This window comes from Balaenoptera ricei, chromosome 3, assembly GCF_028023285.1.
Source record: "Balaenoptera ricei isolate mBalRic1 chromosome 3, mBalRic1.hap2, whole genome shotgun sequence".
In the NCBI taxonomy this organism is placed as follows: Eukaryota; Metazoa; Chordata; class Mammalia; order Artiodactyla; family Balaenopteridae; genus Balaenoptera; species Balaenoptera ricei.
The window spans coordinates 128,317,744-128,339,880 of record NC_082641.1 but is presented as its reverse complement, the minus strand read 5'-3'; the positions used below and the strand labels follow the sequence as shown (position 1 = coordinate 128,339,880).

At 45.9% G+C, this 22,137-nt stretch overlaps 1 protein-coding gene across 1 annotated transcript; it reads right to left on the bottom strand.

The window, feature by feature from the left end:
• Positions 1-4,284: 4,284 nt before the first annotated feature.
• GM2A (ganglioside GM2 activator) lies at positions 4,285-17,102 on the bottom strand. The gene is made up of 4 exons (XM_059919567.1): positions 16,876-17,102; positions 11,843-12,004; positions 6,197-6,379; positions 4,285-5,858 (listed from the first exon to the last, which is right to left on the bottom strand). Exons 1-4 carry the CDS (start codon positions 16,963-16,965, stop codon positions 5,703-5,705), a joined length of 591 nt encoding a protein of 196 aa, XP_059775550.1. The 5' UTR covers positions 16,966-17,102; the 3' UTR covers positions 4,285-5,702.
• Positions 17,103-22,137: the final 5,035 nt, after the last annotated feature.

The following is a 22,137-nucleotide window of genomic DNA, read 5'->3' as shown; positions in this document are numbered from 1 at the left end:
GGAGAAGTTCCTTTAGCATTTGTTGTAGAGCTGGTTTGGTGGTGCTGAATTCTCTTAGCTTTTGCTTGTCTGTAAAGCTTTTGATTTCTCCATCGAATCTGAATGAGATCCTTGAGGGGTAGAGTAATCTTGGTTGTAGGTTCTTCCCTTTCATCACTTTAAGTATATCATGCCACTCCCTTCTGTCTTGTAGAGTTTCTTCTGAGAAATCAGCTGTTAACCTTATGGGAGTTCCCTTGTATGTTATTTGTCATTTTTCCCTTGCTGCTTTCAATAATTTTTCTTTGCCTTTAATTTTTGCCAATTTGATTACTATGTGTCTCGGCGTGTTTCTCCTTGGGTTTATCCTGTATGGGACTCTCTGTGCTTCCTGGACTTGGGTAGCTATTTCCTTTCCCATTTTAAGGGAGTTTTCGACTATAATCTCTTCAAATATTTTCTTGGGTCCTTTCTCTCTCTCTTCTCCTTCTGGGACTCCTATAATGCAAATGTTGTTGCGTTTAATGTTGTCCCAGAGGTCTCTTAGGCTGTCTCCATTTCTTTTCATTCTTTTTTCTTTATTCTGTTCCACAGCAGTGAATTCCACCATTCTGTCTTCCCAGTCACTTATGTGTTCTTCTGCCTCAGTTATTCTGCTATTGATTCCTTCTAGTGTAGTTTTCATTTCAGTTATTGTATTGTTCATCTCTGTTTGTTTGTTCTTTAATTCTTCTAGGTCTTTGTTAAACATTTCTTGCATCTTCTCGATCTTTGCCTCCATTCTTTTTCCGAGGTCCTGGATCATCTTCACTATCATTATTCTGAATTCTTTTTCTGGAAGGTTGCCTATCTCCACTTCATTTAGTTGTTTTTCTGGTGTTTTATCTTGTTCCTTCATCTGGTACATAGCCCTCTGCCTTTTCATCTTGTCTCTCTTTCTGTGAATGTGGTTTTTGTTCCACAGGCTGCAGGATTGTAGTTCTTCTTGCTTCTCTACAACTTTTTATTTTGAAAAAACTTCAAAGTGGCAAAAATAATAGAGTCCCCATATACCCTTCACCTAGCTTTCAATAATGTTAACATCTTACCCAAACAGAGCACAGTGGTCAAAACTAAGTAATTAACACTGGTGAAATCCTATTTCTGGTCCTTTTTCCAATCCAGTATCCAATCCAAGTTCTCACATTTTCTATATTCTCTTCTGATCTGTGACTGTTCCTCAGTCTTCCCTTACTGTTCATGGCCCTGATGCTTTTGAAGACGACTAGCCAGTTATTTTGTATTGTTTCTCAATTTAGGTTTGTGTGATCTTTCTTGTGATGAAATTGAGATTATACGTTTTGGGCAATACCAGAGAAGTGTCACTGTCCTTTATCAGTGCACCATATTGGGAAGTGCACGATGTCAGTATGTCTTATTACTGGTAATGTTAAATGTGACCACTTGGTTAAGTGGTGTCTGCCAGGTTTCTCCACTATATTTTCCCCTTTGTAATTGTATCTTGTAAGGAGATATCTTGAGACCATTCAAAATCCTGTTTCTCATCATAGGTTTATCCAATAATTTTAGCACACATAGATGTTTCTTTTCTGCAACAATTCTTACAATGGCATTTGCCTAATGATGTTTTTTTCCCCCATTTTTGCCATTTCTTCTACATTTAATTGGGATTCTGTTGTGTATGGACTCAACGGTGTTTATTCAATGGATTATAACCCACTACTGTCAATATTTCTTTTCTTGCTCAAGTTGTCCAAGATTTGGCCACTGAGAGCTCAGGTTGGTTCCTGTGTCCTTTCAATATGCCCCTATGCTCTCAGTGTCCATAATATACTTATTCATTTTCTCAATCCTAATATACACATGAAATACTTTCAAAATTGCTAACTGCTACTCCTGTGAAAAAACTAATTGACTAATTAGAGTACATTCAGTATTTGTGTGCAGTTCCTTTTTTCTGTTGCTTTATAGTACCCCATCAAAATACTGTAATTTTATTTTTTTTCCCCACCCACTTCAGTGTGGTTGTATTATTTGAAATAGGTTTTCATCTGAAATAGGTTTTGTTAGTTTGTATTCCATGTTAAATTTCCCTTATCTCCTGGTTGATTTTAATCATGATTTGGGAATCAGAAACATTATATGGTTCTAAGAGTCAGATACACAAAATGATATACTCAGAAGTATCCCATCCTCTTCATCCTTTATAACCTGTTATCATTTCCCTCTTCTTTCCACTCTCTGTAAATAAGCAATTCATTAGTTTCTGGCTCATTTTTCCTTATGTACAAATGGGTAGACACATGTCTATTTTTCTTACACTCTTTTCTTACATGACAGGTAACACTGACAAATTACATGACAAGTAACACTGACAAATTCCCCTCAAGAAGGACTAAATCAGTTTGCATTCCTACCAGCTGTGTATGAGAGGACCTGTTTCCACACAGCCTTGCCTGGTGGGTTGTGGTGGCGTACTTATTTTTTACCAACCCAAGAAATGACAAATGTTATGTCAATATTGTTTCAATTTATATTTTTCTGATCTTGAAGTGAGTTTCAACATTTTTTTCATGTTTAAGAGTCATTTTTATACCTTTCTGTGAGAGTTTGTCTGTTCAATTCTTTTCCCAGTTTTTCTATCAGGTTTTTGATCCCTTGACAATTCTTTATAGTAGGAATATTATTAACCTTTTGTCTATGATATGTGCTGTAAATATCTTCTTCCAGTCTTTTGACTGGTGTTTCTTGCCAAGCAATTTTTTTCATATGTAGTCAAATTTATCAGTCTTTATTGCCTCTGGATGTTTCACCCATGTTTCCTTTTAGTATTTGTATGGTTTCATTTTTAACACTTAGACCCTGGATTCACTTGGAGTTTATTCTTGCATATGGCATTAAGTATGGATCTAATCTCAACTTTCTCCAAATGGCTTTCCATTTGGCTCAGCACCATTTATTAAAAAGTTCACTTTGCCCTGTGATTTGAGATTCTCACCATCTCCCCACACAACCTCTCACTGCCCCCCACCGTCCCCACCAAGACTTGGAGGAGCATCTGAGCCGAGAGCATGGCATGGCACACAAAGACTAACCAAACTATCGAGCTTCCTTACATGCAAGGATGCGACTGGGAGAATAATGCTCAACTCAAAGATCCAGGAGGGGGATAAAAAGGGCTGGAGAGGTCACAGTGCAATGGGAAGGCAAAAAAACAACCAAGGAAGCTGGATGGTGATGAGACAGATTGAAGCTGAGATAACAAGCAGCACAGGAGACAGAAATAGAAGAGTCAGTCCCTGGCATTGCCTCAGCTCGCCTGTCCCACTGCCACAAACTCTTCTGGCAGAAACAGCCCAGAAAACAAGCTCCAGAAATCCCGAGATGTCACTCCAGTCAGAATGGGCATCATCAAAAAATCTACAAACAATAAATGCTGGAGAGGGTGTGGAGAAAAGGGAACCCTCTTGCACTGTTGGTGGGAATGTAAAATGATACAGCCACTATGGAGAACAGTATGGAGGTTCCTTAAAAAGCTAAAAATAGAACTACCATACGACCCAGCAATCCCCCTACTGGGCATATACCCTGAGAAAACCAGAATTCAGAAAGAGTCATGTACCAAAATGTTCATTGCAGCTCTATTTACAATAGCCAGGACATGGAAGCACCTAAGTGTCCATCAACAGATGAATGGATAAAGAAGACATGGCACATATATACAATGGAATATTACTCAGTCATAAAAAGAAACAAAATTGAGTTATTTGTAGTGAGGTGGATGGACCTAGAGTCTGTCATACAGTGAAGTAAAAGTCAGAAGGAGAAAAACAAATACCGTATGCTAACACATATATATGGAATCTAAAAAAAAAAAAAAAAGGCTCTGAAGAACCTAGGGGCAGGACAGGAATAAAGACACAGACATAGAGAATGGACTTGAGGACACGGGGAGGGGGAAGGGTAAGCTGGGACGAAGTGAGAGAGTGGCATGGACATATATATACTACCAAATGTAAAATAGATAGCTGGTGGGAAGCAGCCGCATAGCACAGGGAGATCAACTCGGTGCTTTGTGACCACCTAGAGGGATGGGATAGGGAGGGTGGGAGGGAGATGCAAGAGGGAGGGGATATGGGGATATATGTATATGTATAGCTGATTCACTTTGTTATAAAGCAGAAACTAACACACCATTGTAAAGCAGTTATACTCCAATGAAGATGTTTAAAAAAAAAAAAAGAAAGAAATCCTGAGATGTGATCAATGAGAAAATATGCAGCCACAACAAAGGAGGAATTCTCCTCAAGTTAAAAAGATTTATTACCATTCCAGCCTTCATGTGAGCCCAGAACCCGGGGCTGGTCATGGGTGATTAAGTTGTCATGAGAGGACAGGACAGTGAACAAACCCAGGCACCTGATATGAGTCCACCTCTCTTCGCTGGATCCCTGCTCCATAGTGGCTGCTGGCGGGTCCACTTGGTCAGCCTCTGCCCCACTCACCCTGACAGTGCTCCAAGGCCAGGGCAGGCAGCCTCGTGATCCCTGAGCTCACAGCTCTGAGGCCGCCTCTACTCCCCCAGCACTGGAGGAGCATTCTAGGGTCAGGCACTATGGATTTGACCCGATGGAGGGAGAAACAGTGTTGGAGGAGTTGTCTCAAGGTTAAAAGGACAAGGCATGCATGTTCTTATATCCAAGGCCACGAACTGGCCACCCATGAGCCAACCAGATTTCCCCAGTGACAAGTCTGATTGGCCCCTTCTGCCTGCTCAGTATTTAAAAAAATAATTCGTTGCCAATATTTTAAAATTGATTTCATATAAAAGTCTGGATTTCTGGCTTCTCGAGGGAAAAAGAAATTGAGAATATTTGGCAATGCTGGGCCCATACTCTCCTGTGGTACTCACTGGCTATAGCTAGATAGCAGCTGTCCCTACGGACCAGATGTGCCCTTTCCAACTCACCCCAGTTCCCACATCCCTGATTATACCCCCAGCTCGAGACTGGGCAGCAGCTGCCTCGGATCAGTTATATTATTATACAAAGGAAAAAATGGAAGATGTGCCCGCAAACATGTTCCTCGTGGTCCTCATCACTTACTCATGTCTTGCGCTTTGCCCTGCAGGTACCTGAGTTCGCAGACTATCTTAAACACATAGAGCATTCTCAGATATCTCTCCCATCACATGCCTTGCCTCTCCAGGATACACCGTGCCCCACTGTTAACTGGGCAAGTCTAGAAAAGAACACTAAATCATAGACGTTAATGGAGGAACAGACTGAGATCGACTCCTTCAGATCCTTCATTGTAAGAGGGGGTGGGAGTAAAATGAAAACTGTTAGTACTCTCACTCTGCTTTTAGGTCAGTGACACACTGACCTAACACTGACGTGTTAGGCCCCTTCCTTGACTGTTTAGAAAATGAGTTGAGCTCTTAGAGAAAGACATGGGGGTGAGGAGGAAAATGCAGTGGCCAGCCCAGTAGATGTCCTGGGCTGTCAAAAACCACCAGGCTCATCCGCCCTTAGGTTAGGGCTGCTGGCCCACACCTAAAAATTTTGTAGGTGGCATAAAATGACTTTCAGCGGGGGAGTGTCGTCATTGTAGAAAGGGGCTTGAGAAAGGACAGAGAGTAGAATCTGGCCTTGGCCAACGTAAGACAGAAGAAGAGGATGCCTTCCTCACACCCTCTTCATTCTGCTGTGGCAGGTGCCACCTTATTTGCCCTTTAGAGAGGCGGAGATTCTGACACAGCCCAGACGCTTCCCGTTGATGCTTAGGATGATCTCCGAGCGGTAGTTCCCACTGCTGAGCCAGCTGGGCAGCTCCAGGTCAGGCAGGAAGAAGTCAGACTTGGGCAGTGAGTAGGTACCCTGTGGGAAAGGCAGTGGACCACAGGTCAGTGAGAGCCTACAGATGGGACTCTCTCCTGGAGTGACCTCTAGGATTGCAGCTGCAAACTGCCCCTCCTCCCACTCTCCTAAGAGCCATGTAGAACATAGAATGTGATAGCAAAAGGACACCAGAGGTCAGATCGAGCTTCAGGTCTCCCATTCACAGTTGGATCAACCGAGGCCCCCAAAAGATAAGTGATTCAGGATAGATCATATCAATTTACACCCACAGACATCCAGGTCTGCAAGAGAATGTCTCCAAACCCCATGTCTCTACTCTAGTCACAGGGGGAATGCTCTCCCCTCCCTATACTTACTTGTTTGAAGGGACAGTGACAGGGAAGCCCATAGGTGTGCAGGGGTTCTGGGCAGGGATTCTCATGGGGAGTTAACACTTCAAGCACATTACAGAAGTTCTCATAGGTGCAGCTGCCAAATTGCTCCATACATGGGACTTTGACCCAAAAGCCAGCCACTTCCTTCTCCAGAGTTAATACCACCTGGTGAGAGAGTTGGAGAAAGTGTAAAATTCCAAGGCAAACATACCAGTTCCTCTGCCTCTTTAAAAGGCCAGCAGTTTATTTTATCAGAGTTTTTAATTGGATGGGATCTGGGAGATATTCTGATCGAGAAATGACAATATTGTGGCACATGCTCCAACACTATCCTTTCCTGTGCCCATGGCAGACTTTAATAATCAAATGTAACTTTTTTCCCCCCTGCACTGAACCACACAGTCTTATAATTCTTTAGGTAGTCACCACCCATTGGCTGAAGTTGAAATGCACTTGTCATCTAACTGCTAATTGGCTAACTGTGGCATTGCTTCTAGACTTTCCTTCTCAGCCCAATCTTGGCTTCAGAACCTTTTCCTTCGGAGGACTTCAGGCAGCTACCACCAACTGATTGGAGTTGGTTACCAAGATGAAACCCATCTGCTATTCTTGGATCCTATTTTCTCTGTACAGCCATAGAAGACAACTGAAAACAATAGGAATTTACAGAGAGATCATTTTGGGATTGCTATTAGGAAGATCTTAACAATCATAGTGAGGTTACAACAGATGGAACTACCTCAAGAAGAGGTGGGCTGCCTGGACCCTGTTGGGGAAGCTACAAAAGGACTCCTGCACCCAGAGAGAAGCTGGATGGGGAGATCGGTGAGTACTTCACACCTCCATGCTGCCATGATTCTGCTCCTGTTCTGGAGGTGGGGGCTGACCAGTTGTGCCTGGCACGGGCTAAGCATTCACTAAGTATTAGCTGCCTAAGAGCCAAATGAGTGGTGCCTTAGGGACCATGTTCGTATCCCCCCAAAGGTGTCAGGGAAAAGTGTCAGGAAAGGGCAGGAGGAAGTCTGATTCTCTGTGGGTGTAATGGCAGGAAACCACTCTCGGCTGTAACATCACAGCATCCTATGACTCCCAGCCCCCAAGCTCACTTGATTCAGGGCTTTTGTTTCTAAGAGACAAATCCTGGATGGGCACTTATTCCCCTTGAGCCTGCTGGGCTCAGGCCGGCTCCCCAGGCTGTGGACTCAGTCTTGCAACTGGCCCAGGTGTCAGGATCCAGGTCCAGGAGGAAGGCATAGGTCCACGCAGCCTGTATTCTGAGTGGACAAACTCAAATTTGCCTCATCCCACTCTGCTGACCCACACGTTATTCCCCACCCCGAGTCATGCACGGTCCCCTCCCAGCCCTCCTGTCTCCTCTCCTGCCAAGCCTGCTTCAACCCCTTTGCCTAGAAAGAGCCGAGGGCCTGGAGTGGAATGTTACTTCGGCCACTTCCTACTCTTGTGCCCTTGGGGAATTTCTTCTGTCTCCATCCCCTCATCTCCAAAATGGGACATTTTAAGAGTGTCTGCCTCTCTCACAAGGTCCCACTGAGTGAGACAATGCCTGTCAAACACTTAGCATAGTGCCTGAAGTCCAAAAATTACTTCCTGCTGGACTTCTCCCCTCAGTACCCCTCCTTGTTTTGCTAACACCCCAATGAAAATGGTTGAGCCAGTTCTGCCCTGAACAAGAAAGAACACCCAGCTGAGGGGACCAGCGGGGACCAAGTCCTGCCTGGGCTCCTCCCACCACACTGGAAGCCTGTGGGGCTGCATCCACTAGGAGCCAGGCCTCCCCCAGCCAGGACAAGCACAGCACAGGAGGTACTCAGCGGGGGCACCCCGAACTTAAGGCAACAGTCATGCCTGCCGTTTAGGGATTACAAACCATGGCTGATTTTCCAGTCTTTGTTCTCAGTCTACTTGTTCATATGGCTCAGAAGAGCAAGCAAGGGGAGTTCCCTGGGTGGTCCAGTGGTTAGGACTTGGTGCTTTCACTGCCATGGGCCCGAGTTCAATCCCTGGTTGGGGGACTAAGATCCCACAAGACGTGCAGCGTGGCCAAAAAAAAAAAAAAATCAAGCAAAGCTGAGTAATAAGGGACCATCAATCCCTCTACTCCAGGACTACCTTAGCACCTCCACAGCTCAACCTAAATAAACCCCTGTGTCATGGGACCTGGTTCCACAAGACAGACAGAGGCACTGACGGGTAATGGAATCAGGATCCCTGTACCCACCAGGGCACTTGGGCAAGTCCTTTCCCCACTCAGGCCTCTGCTCCTCCATCTTGACCATGGAGTATTTGGATCTCATGATCTTGAAGAGACCTACCAGTTCTGACATCCTAAGAGTCAAAGTTTCTTACAAGTTGAAAACAATGACTTTTCTCTTGGCCTCTAGCTCAGGGCTAGGCACACAAGGCTCTAGATAAAGACCCGCTGATAGGGGCCTCCTTGGTGGTGCAGTGGTTAAGAATCCGCCTGCCAGTGCTGGGGACACGGGTTCGAGCCCTGGTCTGGGAAGATCCCACATGCCATGGGGCAACTAACCCCGTGTGCCACAACTACTGAGCCTGCACTCTAGAGCCCACGAGCCACAACTACTGAGCCCGTATGCCACAACTATTGAAGCCCACGTGCCTAGAGCCTGTGCTCCACAACAAGAGAAGCCACTGCAATGAGAAGCACGCACACCGCAACGAAGAGTAACCCCGCTTGCCACAACTAGAGAAAGCCCGCACACAGCAACAAAGACCCAATGCAGCCAAAAATAAAATAAATAAATTAAAAAAAAAAAAAAGATCCACTGTTAGCAACTGACTTGAAGGGGAGACATTTGATGAGATCGGGGAAGGGGCAGTTATATCTCAATCACAGGGCTCAGGCAGGGGCATTGCAGGTACAGGACTTTAGAGGGGAAAAAAGCGCTAAACCATCAGGGCTGAAAGCTACGTGTCTAAAAGCCTGAAATAAGTGTACATGCCAAATGTGGTAGCAGTTTACGATTCCTGAGGATGGGGAAACCAAGGTCTCAGAGGCTGGAACATGAGAGCTCAAAGAAGGGAGTTCTAAATTATGCCAAATCCTGTGGAACACATCAAAAGAAGAAAAAGGCGTTCCTGGACAGACTCCAACCTTGCCCATGGCTCACAGAATCTGGCGCATCCAACTTCTCAAAATTGTAGCTGGCATCAAGTCCATCCAGGTTCCAAATGGGACTTTTTTTTTCCTTAATATTTTTTAAAATTTATTTTATTCATTTTTGGCTGCGTTGAGTCTTCATTGCTGCACGTGGGCTTTCTCTAGTTGCAGTGAGCGGGGGTTACTCTTCGTTGCAGTGCCCGGGCTTCTCACTGCGGTGGCTTCTCTTGTTGCAGAGCTCTGGCTCCAGGCACGTGGATTCTTAACCACTGCGCCACCAGGGAAGCCCCAAATGGGACTTTTGATTGAAGAAATTTCACTTCAGCAAGGTCAGAAGAGGAGGAGGAGGAGGTTTCTCTCCTGCCACTAACAGGTACATGGCTTGGACCAGTCACTCCTCTCTGGGCCCCAGTAACAAGGCGAGAAGCCATTAACCTTAAGAGCCCTTCAGGCTCATACAGTGCTTGTGTCCTAGCAGCTCTCCTGGGGGGCGGGGGTCTTTGCTGTCAAGAGGAAAGTCCTGGCGTACTCCCCTGCTAAAACTCCAAGCACTAATTCCGCCTCCCTGCCAGAAAGAGCTCAGGAATAGGAAACATTAGATAGATAAGGACACCAGCCTTGAATGCTGACCTGGGGCAAGTTGCATCCTTCTCTGAGCTTCAGTGTCTCTTATCTGTAAAAGGAGACTCATCATCTTTTCTCCTACACAAGTGGTGAGAGGCTTTCATTTAATAGCTAGTATGCACATACCCTAAAAAGATAAAGGAACCAAATCAAAAATATATACATAAGAGAAATGTAGGAGGAAGGGAAGAGGCAGTGGGAATCTGAGTCCAATTTTAAAAAGCTCAATGGCCCAAATTTATGACAGGTAATAAAGTACAGACTGACGATGGTTCAACTTACAATTTTTCAACTTTACGATGGTACAGAAGCAATACACATTCTGTAGAAACTGTACTTCCTGTTATGAATTGTGATCTTTTTCAGGGCTAGCAATATGCAGTACCATTCTCTCTGGAGATGCTGGGCAGTGGCAGGAAGCCACAGCTCCCAATCAGCCATGCGATCACGAGGGTAAACAACTTAAACCATTCTGTACCCACACAACCATTCTGGTTTTCACTTTCAGTACAGTATTCAATATTCAACACCTTATCATAAAATAGGCTTTGTGTTAAATGATTTTGCCCAACTGCAGGCTAATGTACATGTTCTGAGTGTGGTTAAGGTAGGCGAGGCTAAGCTGTGACGTTTGGTAGGTTAGGTGTATTAAAATGCAGTTTCAACTTAACGAGATTTTTCAACTTATGCTTGGTTCACTGGGATGTAAGTTGAGGAAGATCTATAATAGAAAATAGGTGGGAGGAACCCATCTTAATGGCCTACAAAGAAGCCAGGAAAAGGCTGGGGAAAGAAAAAGGAGTTCACCAGCTTTTTCCTTCTAAGTCAGTTGTACTGCATCAGTGTTCTTGGAAACGTCTGCAGTTTGCATGGCAGTGGCAGAAGAGCAAGCATGATGGCCAGCTCGCCAAAGAGCTCTTTGCTCCAGACTCAGCGGAGGTAGTGTAGAAATGTGACCCTGGTAGAAAATCACTTGAAGAACAGCTAAAGAAAATGCGGTGACGTAGCCTGTAGAAGACTTGGGAAGAGGTGCTGGACAAAGCAAAGCTTGAGAGCTGTTTGCACGTACAGGACTCTGTCTGGGTCAAAGAAGCCACAGGAAGAGATTGATACTAACGGAAATATTAACAAGGGCTAACAGCTAACATGTACCGAGCTGGTCTTGTGTGCCAGGCCCTGTGCAAGGCACTATCCATGTTATTAACTCAGTAATCGCTCAGAGAAATGTATGAGGTAGGGGCTGTGATTAACCAAGTCAAAGGGTAGTTTCAGGTACACAGATTCCAAATCAGAAAACCTTTTAAAGAGTCAAAAGGAAACTGGTGCCAGAAGAGATCTGCACCAGGACAGGCTGAAGGCATACAAGAATACGGTATATGTCACAACTACTAAGCCCACATGCTCTGGAGCCCGTGCGCCACAACTAGAGAGAAGCCCTGTGCCTTGCGATGAAGAGCCCGCGTGCCGCAACTGAGACCTGATGCAGCCAAATAAACAAATAAATATTAAAAAAATAATAATATGGTATAAAGGTAGCAATGCAAACCAGTGAGGAAAGGACTACAATATATGGAGTTGCAATGGATCCACAAAGTTTCTATTGTTCTGTATGAAAACATGCAAATATCCACCCCCAAAACAGGCAACAGGCATGAATGAACTGGTTATTCCTAAACAGAAATACAAAAGGCAAATAAACTTATGAAAGGACATTTAACAAATCTATGCTTCTTTTGCTGCTCTGGGATTCCAGGATTCCAAAATTATTCAGTTCCCTGAGCATACATGCCTCAGGGCCCTCCCTCTGGCCCACAGCACCTTCCCTTCAGCACCTCCCTGACCCTGCCCACCCCTGGGCTCACCTTCAGAGGATCTTTGAGGTTCACAGTGGTCTTGACCTCAGCGCTGATGGTCATGTTCCCAGGAATGACAATAGGGTCAGGTTCCACAGTCAGGCTGTTGATCACCACAGGGTCCTTCCCCTTATGGCAGTTATCCCAGGAAAAGCTACTGAGCTGGGAAAGCTAAGGACAATAAGGCAGCAAGAAAAGAAGAGAAAAGAAAAGTTGACAAAAGGAACTCTCACAGGTTAGAAGGATTAACAGAGCAGTTTACTGACAGTGTGCCCGTGGGCGAGGTACCTGCCCTCTATGAGCTTCATCTGCAACTCCACATCTGTAAACCTGGAATAACACTGGTCCTACCCATTTCATAGGCAGGACTAAACTAAAAGACAATCTCCAAAAAGTGTGCCGTGAACTATAGAGCACAAAATCACAGACCTTGTACTTCAAAATAGGAGACTAACCATATCCACCTTTGGTAGATACCTTCTCTGATCTCTCACCTCCCTGCTCCCCACTCCTCTCCAACTAGTCTTGGCATCTCCTTAGAGGGAGGCTTTTGGAGGATTCGGCTTTGCAGCCCACGCCCAGAACTTTATTCACGTCACACCCCAAGCCCAATCCAGGGCCAGGAACAATAGGGAACACAAAACACAGGGGGAAACATAACAACATCTAACACCCTACCCTCAAGGAGGCACAATTAGCCCAGGGAGGGACTAGGACACACCTGAAAAGATCCCCAGTGGGCCATCTGTTGATGAACAATCCCTAGTGAACAAACTTCCGCAATCCTAACCAGTACTTTCTTAACTCCCATTGCTCATGCCCTGCCCTGTCCCACACCCCAACTCATTCCCCTCCCCTCTGCTGAGCCATATCTCCTCTTCTTCCTCCACATCCCCCAAGAGGTCTCCTGATTCCTGATTCCACCATCGTGTCCAACTACACATGACCACTGACTCCCCACTCCCACAGAACCCTGTCTATGATCTTTAACACTTCCTATACCATGCAGACTCTGCCCACCCACTCACACCTTTCCCAGCCCCCTGAAGGCCACCTACAAGAGACTTTCAGCATTCCCACCATGCACATCCCATCTTAGAAGGAAAACCTGCCAGTCCCACATCCCCAAGTTGACCCCCGTCATCAACACAGCCACAGGTAGGTGGGCCAAAAGAGAATACTTAACCCAGGCCAGGCGGACAGATTCTCTCTGCCTCCAATTTGGGAAGTGAGACAGAGGCAAAATCATTCAGAGGACTTTGGGCTTTGAGCTGTCATGGGGTCATAAGCTTTAAGGCAGAGCCAGAACACCTAGACTCATGACCAAGCCAAAGGGACAAGAACTAAGGGCTCTGCTGGTCTGTGGAAAAGAGAACAGACAGAGTCGCCCCCTGCCTCCGGCCCCCTATCTAAATAGGCAGTGAGGGGGAACAGCCAAGGGCATGGTTTTAGACTAAGATATGGGTAAATCAAGGCTTTAGTTGGTAGACATGGCTTGAAATCATAGCTCGACCACCAAATCATGTGACTCTACAGGCCAGTTTCCCCTTTGGAGCTGCAATTTCCACATCTTTTAAGTGGAGTCATTTCTACTTTCCTCCCAGACCTGTTGGGAGGGTGAGAGCATGGACGTAAAACTCATAACACAATGCCAGGCACAAAGCATGAGCTGGCTCCCTAAATGATAGCCATTAGACATCCCAGCCGCCACTTCCTGCCATTAGTTCCATGAGATTCCTTGTATACCTGGAATAAGCTTCCCTTTACTTGAGCTTCTTGGAATGGGCTTCTGTCCCTTGGAATGAAGCATTGGGCCATGACTAAGAAAGGCCTGATTCATCCCTGCATTCCCCACAGCCCCTTAGACAGGGTAGGTACCAACAAATGTTTCCTTCAACATTCATTCCGCAGATATTTATGAAGCAGTGATCACAGGCCCGGGGCCAAGGGCTGTTCATAGAGGTAAACAATTAGAAATGTGCCTGCCCTGCGATGAGGAGCTTACAGTCCAATGTACATAAATATTACCCACTATGATCTCTGGGTGCCATAAAAGAAACAAACAGAGGGTCGTGTCGAGTAACAAAGGACTCACTTAAATTGGGTGATGAGGAAGTTATAATCCTGCAAGATGAGGAGTCAGCCATGCAAGTACTGAAAGAATGTTCAGGCAGAGGGAACATGGGCAAAGGCCCCGCACTGGGAAGATGCTCAGCTGCTCTGGGCCCTACAAGGCCAGTGGGCTAGATGTAGTGGATGAGGCACCCAGGTAAGCTTAGAGGGGTGGCAGGGTCATTTAATTCATGCCAGACCTCATAGGTCATCATCAGGAGGCTGGATGTCCTATAAGTGCCATGGAACGCCATTGCAGGAGAGTGCCATGCTCTGGTTTATGGTTGAGAATGGACTGCAGAGGGTCGAGTTTAGAACACGGGAGACCAATTAGAAGGCCACTATCAAATGAAAGCATGTCTGGGATTAAGAGTTGGGCTGGAGGGTGGGTAGGAGGACTAGCCATTTTCTAGAGCTGCTTTCACAAATTCCAAGGCAGCCAGATTCACAGCGAGGATTGATTCCAGGCTGGAGGAAGTGTCCAGAGAACACTGCTCCTCCTTCCCTCAGGCTCTGGGGAGACTTAACAAGGTGCTTTGTCGATGGCTGACTAGAGGCTTCTGTCACAGTGAATTCTGCAGCTGAGTCCAGTCTCATCCGGAAAAGGAAGCATGATGTGTTAGCAATGCCCACTAAGGGCAGGCCTAGCACCAGATATTTGTCATCCCAGCCTAGGCTAACATGTGGGAAGAGGCAACGTATGGCAGAGGGCAAAGGCACAGCTGTGGAGGCAGAAATATGGGTCCAAATCACAGACCTGGATTAAGACCATACCTCAGCCACTCTCACTAGCTGAGAACATGCGTCAGTTGACCCCTCTTGAGGCTCAATTTCCTCATATATTAAATGGGCATAACTATATCTTCTCACAGGGCTACTGTAAGAGTGAGAAGTTTGTATACAGAAAGTACAGGTCACAACTCAACACTGTCACAGCCATGAAGACACAAGACTGAGAAACTGTCACAGACCAGAGGAGACTGGGGAGACAGGACAACACATGCAACGTGGTGCCCGAGATTGGATCCTGGAACAGAAAGAGGACATTAATGGGAAAACTGGTAGAATCCAAATAAAGTCTAGAGTTTAGCTAGTGGTAATGCACCTATGTTGGTTTCTCAGTCTTGACAAATGTACCATGGTAATACAAGATGTTAACATTAGGGGAAACTGAGTGAGGAGTGTGTGGGAACTCTGTACTGTCTTTGCAACTTTTCTGTAAGTCTAAAATTACTCCCCTAAAAAAGTTTATTAGGGAAATAAAGAGCAAAGCACATGGCTCAACACATAGCACATAGTATGTGCACGATAAATGACATTAGACAGTTATCAGAGAGTCTATTAAGTACCTATTTTGCGCCCAGCCTGGGGCTAGACATTCTCCCCTTTTATCTAAGGATCACCACAGCCCAGGGTCATGAGACCGGGTTAATGCTAGAAGAGGAACCGGAACTCCGCTTTCCCGATGCTCAAACACTCACTATCACCCCACAGCCTTCATGTGGCCCAGGGTTTCAGGGTAAGGGTTCCGAATCACATGAGCCCAGAGAAGACCCGGATGATAGCAGATAAGAATGGAAAGTGCCCCTTGCTGTGTAATCTCAGATGAGTCCCCTATCCTCTATGGGGCTGGGTAAGGTGGGTGAACTCCCTGATGTCTCATGGCCTCTCTAAAACTGCCAACGTAAGACCCTCTGGTCTGGGACGGCATCCACAGCCAAGACATGTAGGAGAGCGGGGATGTAGGACTGGTTCCAGACTTAGCCACACCACCTCATAGTGGTCAGACCTGGAGCCAAGAGAAACATTCTCAATCTACACTCAGGGACTAACTGTGAACCCTCCGGACCAATAAGGCCAAGAGTTCTTTGCTCCTCCATTCAATAGGCAGAATAGACTCCTTGCCCCTGGGGCAGGGTGAGGCCGAGCCCACTGGCTTCTATCACTTTATGAGTTTAAGATATAAGAGCTTTTCCATCCATGGAAGCATTTCCCTTCACCCACAACCATCAAAGAAAGGCAGGATGGTACTGTCGAGCCCATTGTACAGATAAGGAGACCAAGGCTTAAGGAGCCCAAATGCCACTCCCATGGGTTAGAGACAGAGGAGGAATCAGAAGCCAAGCCTCCTAGTCCTATCCCAACTTTCCCTCACACCACTCTGTTCCTGGCTCTGACAAATATTTCCAAGGAGGTTGGCGGGAGGGGACCTAGGGCTGGGCCTCTCTCTTTGACTGCTGCCAGAGATACTAAGTGTCTGGCCCCCAGGTATGCAGCAAAGAGGCCATGGAACTAGGCTTCTCTACTTCTCAGAATGACAGAACTTCCCCTTCCCCAGGGTCTGGAGCACAGGGTGACTGAGAAGATAGGGAGAAGCTTGTAGGCTGGCGCCTCTCCATGCCTCACACCCAGGAGCAGGGCTGCACCTTTGTCGCCAGAGGAGCAAGTATGGACCTTCTGGGGTGAAGAGCCTCTCAAACCCACCCACCCACCAGGAGGAGCAGCGCCTCAGAGCAGTACAGAGGGGAGGGGAAGGGTACCAGGCATTTTCATGGCGGAAAAGAGAGGGCACGTAAAGGGGGCTGCGTCTCTGGGCCTGGGATTAGAGCCTTGGTCTTGCAGTTCCGTAAAATTTCACTCAGACGTTTGGAAAGAGGACAGGAGTACAGACGGGACTGAGATTAACCCTTCCAAAACAGTCTGGAGCAGAGCAAAGCCTTACAGCCCACCCTCTGTACAGACGGGGAAACTGAAACCCGCAAAAAGCAAAGGACCCACTCAGAGTCCCACAGTTAGTGACTTTGGGAGGCTCTGCTGCAAAGAAGTAATTCTAGAGACCGGAGAGGCCACCCCCATATCCCACCCCAGCCCGCACATCCCGAGCTGGGCTGGGATGCTGGAAGCAGCCTCCTAAAGGAAAGGGTGCTTACCCGGTTCGAGAAAATGCGTGCAGGAGCCGCTGGGCCGGCGAGAAGCAAGCCCAGGGAGATGAGGAGAGGAGCCTGCATCAGGGGGTTCATCGCAAAGGGTGGGTCCTCACCGAGTTAACTACAGGGTTCGTGGAGGCGACGACGCCTTTAAATGCCTGCCTGTATTGGTTATGCAAAGCTGTGCGTTGCTATGCAAAGCTGAGTGCGGCTACTTCCCCGTGCGTTCCGCCCCCTCCGGATCTGAGATTTCGGGGCCGGGGATTGGATAGAGCTCTCCTGGCTCCGCCCCCCAATGGTTCCTCCTTTAGCCCCGCCCTTCGCGCGTGGGCGACAGGCCCCGCCTCCAGTGGCGGAGGCGGAGTCTGAGGAGAAAAGGGGCGGGTCGAGTACGGGGCGGGGCGGGGGGGAATGAGCACGCTACAGGGAAGGGAAGAAGCGCTCCAGGGAGGGGCGGAGCTTAACTCGGGGCGGGGCCGGAATGCGAGGAGGGGTGGGGCTGTTGTTTCTGAACTCACGCTGTTAACCGTCACTGCTGGAAGGGCCATCATGGTTTCGTTCGCCCAAGTCCTTCTTGACAAAAATATCATGCTCCCTACCGATACTACGCTTCCCCTTAGCTGTGTTACAAATCACTGTGTCTTTTAAATAATTATTATAATGATAATGATAACTTTTAGTAAATGCTTTAATACATGCCAAGCGCTATTAAGCACTTACGAGGGAATCCATTTTTTTGCCCCCCTTTACCACTGAGGAAACATACATGATAAGGCAGGTTAGCTTTGCCAAGGTCACACAGCTAAGAAGTGATAGAGCAAGGATTCTGCTTATATATACCTCATCAGCCAAGATTTCCCTAAGCTACTACACTTTGTAGTTGAGGTTTAATTTTTTAAAAAGCAATAGGGACACTATTCCTTCCAAATTACTGCTAGGTTGTAAACCCCACAAGGGGTGGAACCATGACTTCTGGTCACTATTAATGTGACACATAATAGGCAATCTTTGTTGAGTAAATGAACGCATTAATAGAATTTAAAACAACCTAATCATCTTTTAAAAGAAATTTTTAATTTTGGAATTAATTTTAGATTACAGAAAAGTTGCAAAAATAGTGCAAAACTCTCTCCTAGTTTCCCCCATTGTTAACATTAAGATATAAAGGTATTTTTTTAATAAAAACTAAGAACCAGCATTGACGTATTAACTAAACTCCAGACTTTACCTGATCTTTTAATATGCTTTTCTAATTGCACACCTTCCTCCCATTCTGATAATCCCTTCCCTCTCTCATCTAGCACAACCTCTTCATTATACACAAGCGCAATTTCAGGCCCCCTGAGTGAGAAGACTTGTCCAATGTCACATAGCAGAAGCAAAACTAGAACTCACTTCTCCTGAGGCTGTTCCCTCAGAGGTATAAGAGGCGTCAAACTAATGAAAGGGTTCATGCAATCAAGCACACATCTCGGTAGAAGGTTGCTGCTAGTCACAAGGAAGAGATATCTTAGTCAATGGTTTTAGTGCTTTTCTAATTACAGGAAGATGCAAGAGTCAGGTTCATAAAAATTCTTCCTGAACATATCTAACTATCTAAAGGCCTGTTCTGTCAGTTTTCCCAGAGCACAGAGTGTCTCATCCTAATCTCCTCCCTGAACCCCCTTCAGGCTGTGCTGTAGGTGGAACTGGATGGTGGGCAACGTTCTGTCTTACTCTTTACTTGCTGATTGCTTTTCTTGAATAGAGCCTAGTTTTTGCGGAGGTGGTGTAGGGTTATAGGAATGGGGGCAGGGCCTTTATTTTGTCAATTCCAAACTCCCTAACTATCCCTTCCTTTCACCCTTCCCCACTGGTAACAATAAGTTCATTTTCTCCACCCTTCCCCACTGGTAACAATAAGTTCATTTTCTAAGCCTGTGAGTCTGTTTCTGTTTGGTAAATAAGTCCATTTGTATCATTTCTTTTTAGATTCCGCATATCCTATGATATTTCTCTCTCTCTGTCTGACTTAACTTCATTCAGTATGACTGACAATCTCCATGTCATCCATGTTGCTGCAAATGGCATTATTTCATTCTTTTTAATGGCTGAGTAATATTCCATTGTGTATATGTATAAGGTGAAAGGTTAATCAGCAACTACCTGCATGATCGGCTGGACACCCAGCTAATGATGTTTCTAGTCCTTGAACCAGAACGGCTCCAGTATGTTCAGTTATCAACAGGAAACAGTGGCCCCCTCGCAAGGGTTATTAACCCAAAGAGCTGGTGGGGGATGGGGGGAGGCTCCAACAGTCCCCCTGGCAACGAAGGAGCCCTTCTGACGTCATGTCCCCTGTAACTAATAGCCTCCTCCTCCCCTGTGTAGCGGAGATTGCAGCTGTGTCCTGCCAGCTGCCATCCGTACACGGTGGGGGGTTGCTCCAGGACATTTGCCTCTGACTTGCAAGATTCCCTGTCCAATAGTTGATGCCTCTGTCCCTGACTCCCTCCGGGTTCTTTCTTCAGTCTCATGGCTGGGCGATTGCAAGGACTGCAGGACTTCGGGGTGCAGCCCTACATCATTTCCTCCCAGCTCCTAAAGTCTCCATTCTCTCAGCCTCAGGCACACTCCTTCACACAAGAAGTCAATGGTCTTGGGCAGTAAAAGGTCAAATCTCCTGGCCACCTAGGAGAATCTCTCAATGAGGGGGCACATCCCTTGGGAATTAGAGTGCCTGACATCTCCATCTGGAGGGCTTTGGAGAAGATTGTGCAAAGCCAGAGACACAGTGACTGGAAACCAAGACCATAAGGAAGATGCAAGAAAGAACAGGACAGTAGCTTGTTCAGAGTGCTTGCTTCCAGTCAGGCAGACCCAGGCTTGTCCTGTAAGAGCCTGAGCAGGGGCCTTAACCTCTCTGGGCTCAGTTTCCTCATTTGCAAAACAAGGATTAATAATAATAATAATAGCAACAACAAACTACCTTCCAGTACTAAGCTATTTATTCACTCATTCAAAAAATACTTATAGATTCAAGTCAGACAAAATAAAGGCCCTGCCCCCATTCCTATAACCCTACCCCACCTCTGCAAAAACTAGGGTCTATTCAAGAAAAGCAATCAGCAAGTAAAGAGTAAGACAGAATGTTGCCCACCATCCAGTTCTACCTACAGTGCAGCCTGAAAGGGGTTCAGGAAGGAGATTAGGATGACACACTGTGCTCTGGGAAAACTGACAGAACAGGCCTTTAGATAGTTAGATATGTTAAGGAAGAATTTTTATGAACCTGATTCTTGCATCTTCCTGTAATTAGAAAAGCACTAAAACCATTGACTAAGATATCTCTTCCTTGTGACTAGCAGCAACCTTCTACCGAGATGTGTGCTTGATTGCATGAACCCTTTCACCAGAATTACACATATACTGACCTCTCCCCCAACTCCCTCCACCTCTTCAGAGCAGTTCCTCAGGACTATCTGAGAGGCTGTCTCCTCGGCTACAGTCCTCAGTAAGTCCCCAAAGAAAACTGAAACTCACAACTCTCAGTTTTGGGTTTGTTTGATTGGTGTTTTTTTTTTCTTAGTTGACAAGACAAACAAGATACTATCCAAGAGTATTAATACCAAAAGACAAGAAATCAGGTTAAAGTAATACAAAGTGCAGGTGGTCGGCATTCTTGAGTCTAATAACTCTTGGACCATCTGGGAGAAATAGAAACATCTGGGAGAAGAGCCAATGTAAAATTTTAAATGGTCCAGACCATCAGGCCATCATTCTTAGCCAGGACTGCACACTGCAGTTCTCTGCAGAGCTTTTACAATTCTCAGTCGCCAGGCCATACTCCAGACCAACTACACCTAAATCTCTGGAGGTGGGACCCAAGGTTGGTTTTTTTTTTTAATCCCAGGTGATTCAAATGTATGACCAAGGTTGACATAAAGCACCTGGCATACAATAGACGCACACGTACATAAAAGTGGCAATTACTAAACAAGACCATTATCCTTGAAGAACCCACATTCTAGGAGTGATGGATTGCAACTTTGAAAGTTGTTGCCACTCTAATGTTCATCATCATGGGCTTCCTGGAGGAGTTACTGGGTCTGAGCCCTGGAATAATATGGCTCAGGATGACCTCCCAGCCTTGCTTGTGTGTGGTTGGAGACCCAGTGTGAGCATAAAGCCTGGTGTGGGAAGTGCCCTTGTTGCTGAACCCAAAGGTCGTGTACCTGACACACAGTGAGGCCAAACAAACCAAAACATTGGAGTGTGGAGCTGAGAAAGTTTTATTGCAGGGTCAAGCAAGGTGAATAGGCAGCGCCTGCTCAAAAGACCAGAACCTCCCAGTGGTTTTCAGGGAATAGTTTTTAAAGGCAACATTTGGGTGCCGGCTGCAGGGTGCATGACTTTCTTCTGATTGGTTGGTAGTGAGGTCACAGGGTGGTGTCCCAGGAATCTCAACCATCAGCTTCCTGGCTCTGACCAGTCTGGGGTCTCAGCATGTCCTCACCATCCTCCACCTGGGTGGGGGCCTTAGTTCTTGCAGAACAACTCAAAGACATGTGTCAGATTGTTGTGTACGTCCCCTGAGAAGCTAGGACTCTGTTTCATCGCTGAACTATTTTTTGTTGGCTGCTTTTCCTTTGTTTTTGCACTCCCTCACTTCCCTGATTAGTAGCTGCTTGAATCTGCTCTTTGGAACTCAGGGAAGGTCTAGGAAACTAAGACCCTTTTTCTACAAGCAAGAAACGGGGGACATGGAAAGGTTTTTGTACCCAGGAATGTCCCGCAGGGTCCTGCTCAATTTCAGATTTAGTGAGGAATGCTTACCACCTCCAATGCATGTGAAGAGGTCACAGACAGCAACACAAGCCTCAAATATCATTTGTTTTGTCTATGTGGTGTTTCTTAGAATTTTTACTTTTTTTTTTTAATTGAAGTATAGTTGGTTTACAATGTTGTGTTAGTTTCTGATTCAGAAACTATATACATATAGTGATTCAGATGTATATACATATATATGTATGTATTCTTTTTCAGATTCTTTTCCATTATAGTTTATTACAAGACATTGAATATAGTTCCCTGTGCTATACAGTAGGACCTTGTTATTTACCTATTTTATAGATAGTAGTGTGTGTAGTTGGTTTTTACTTGGTTGTCAGTGTATAATAAAAGCAGGTGATTTCTCATTAAATTATGGACTTCCAGCTTTCCTGAAAAACTCAGAGAATCTGGAAACACTGGCCTGCATTTCTACAGGGCAACAGTCCGTTGAAG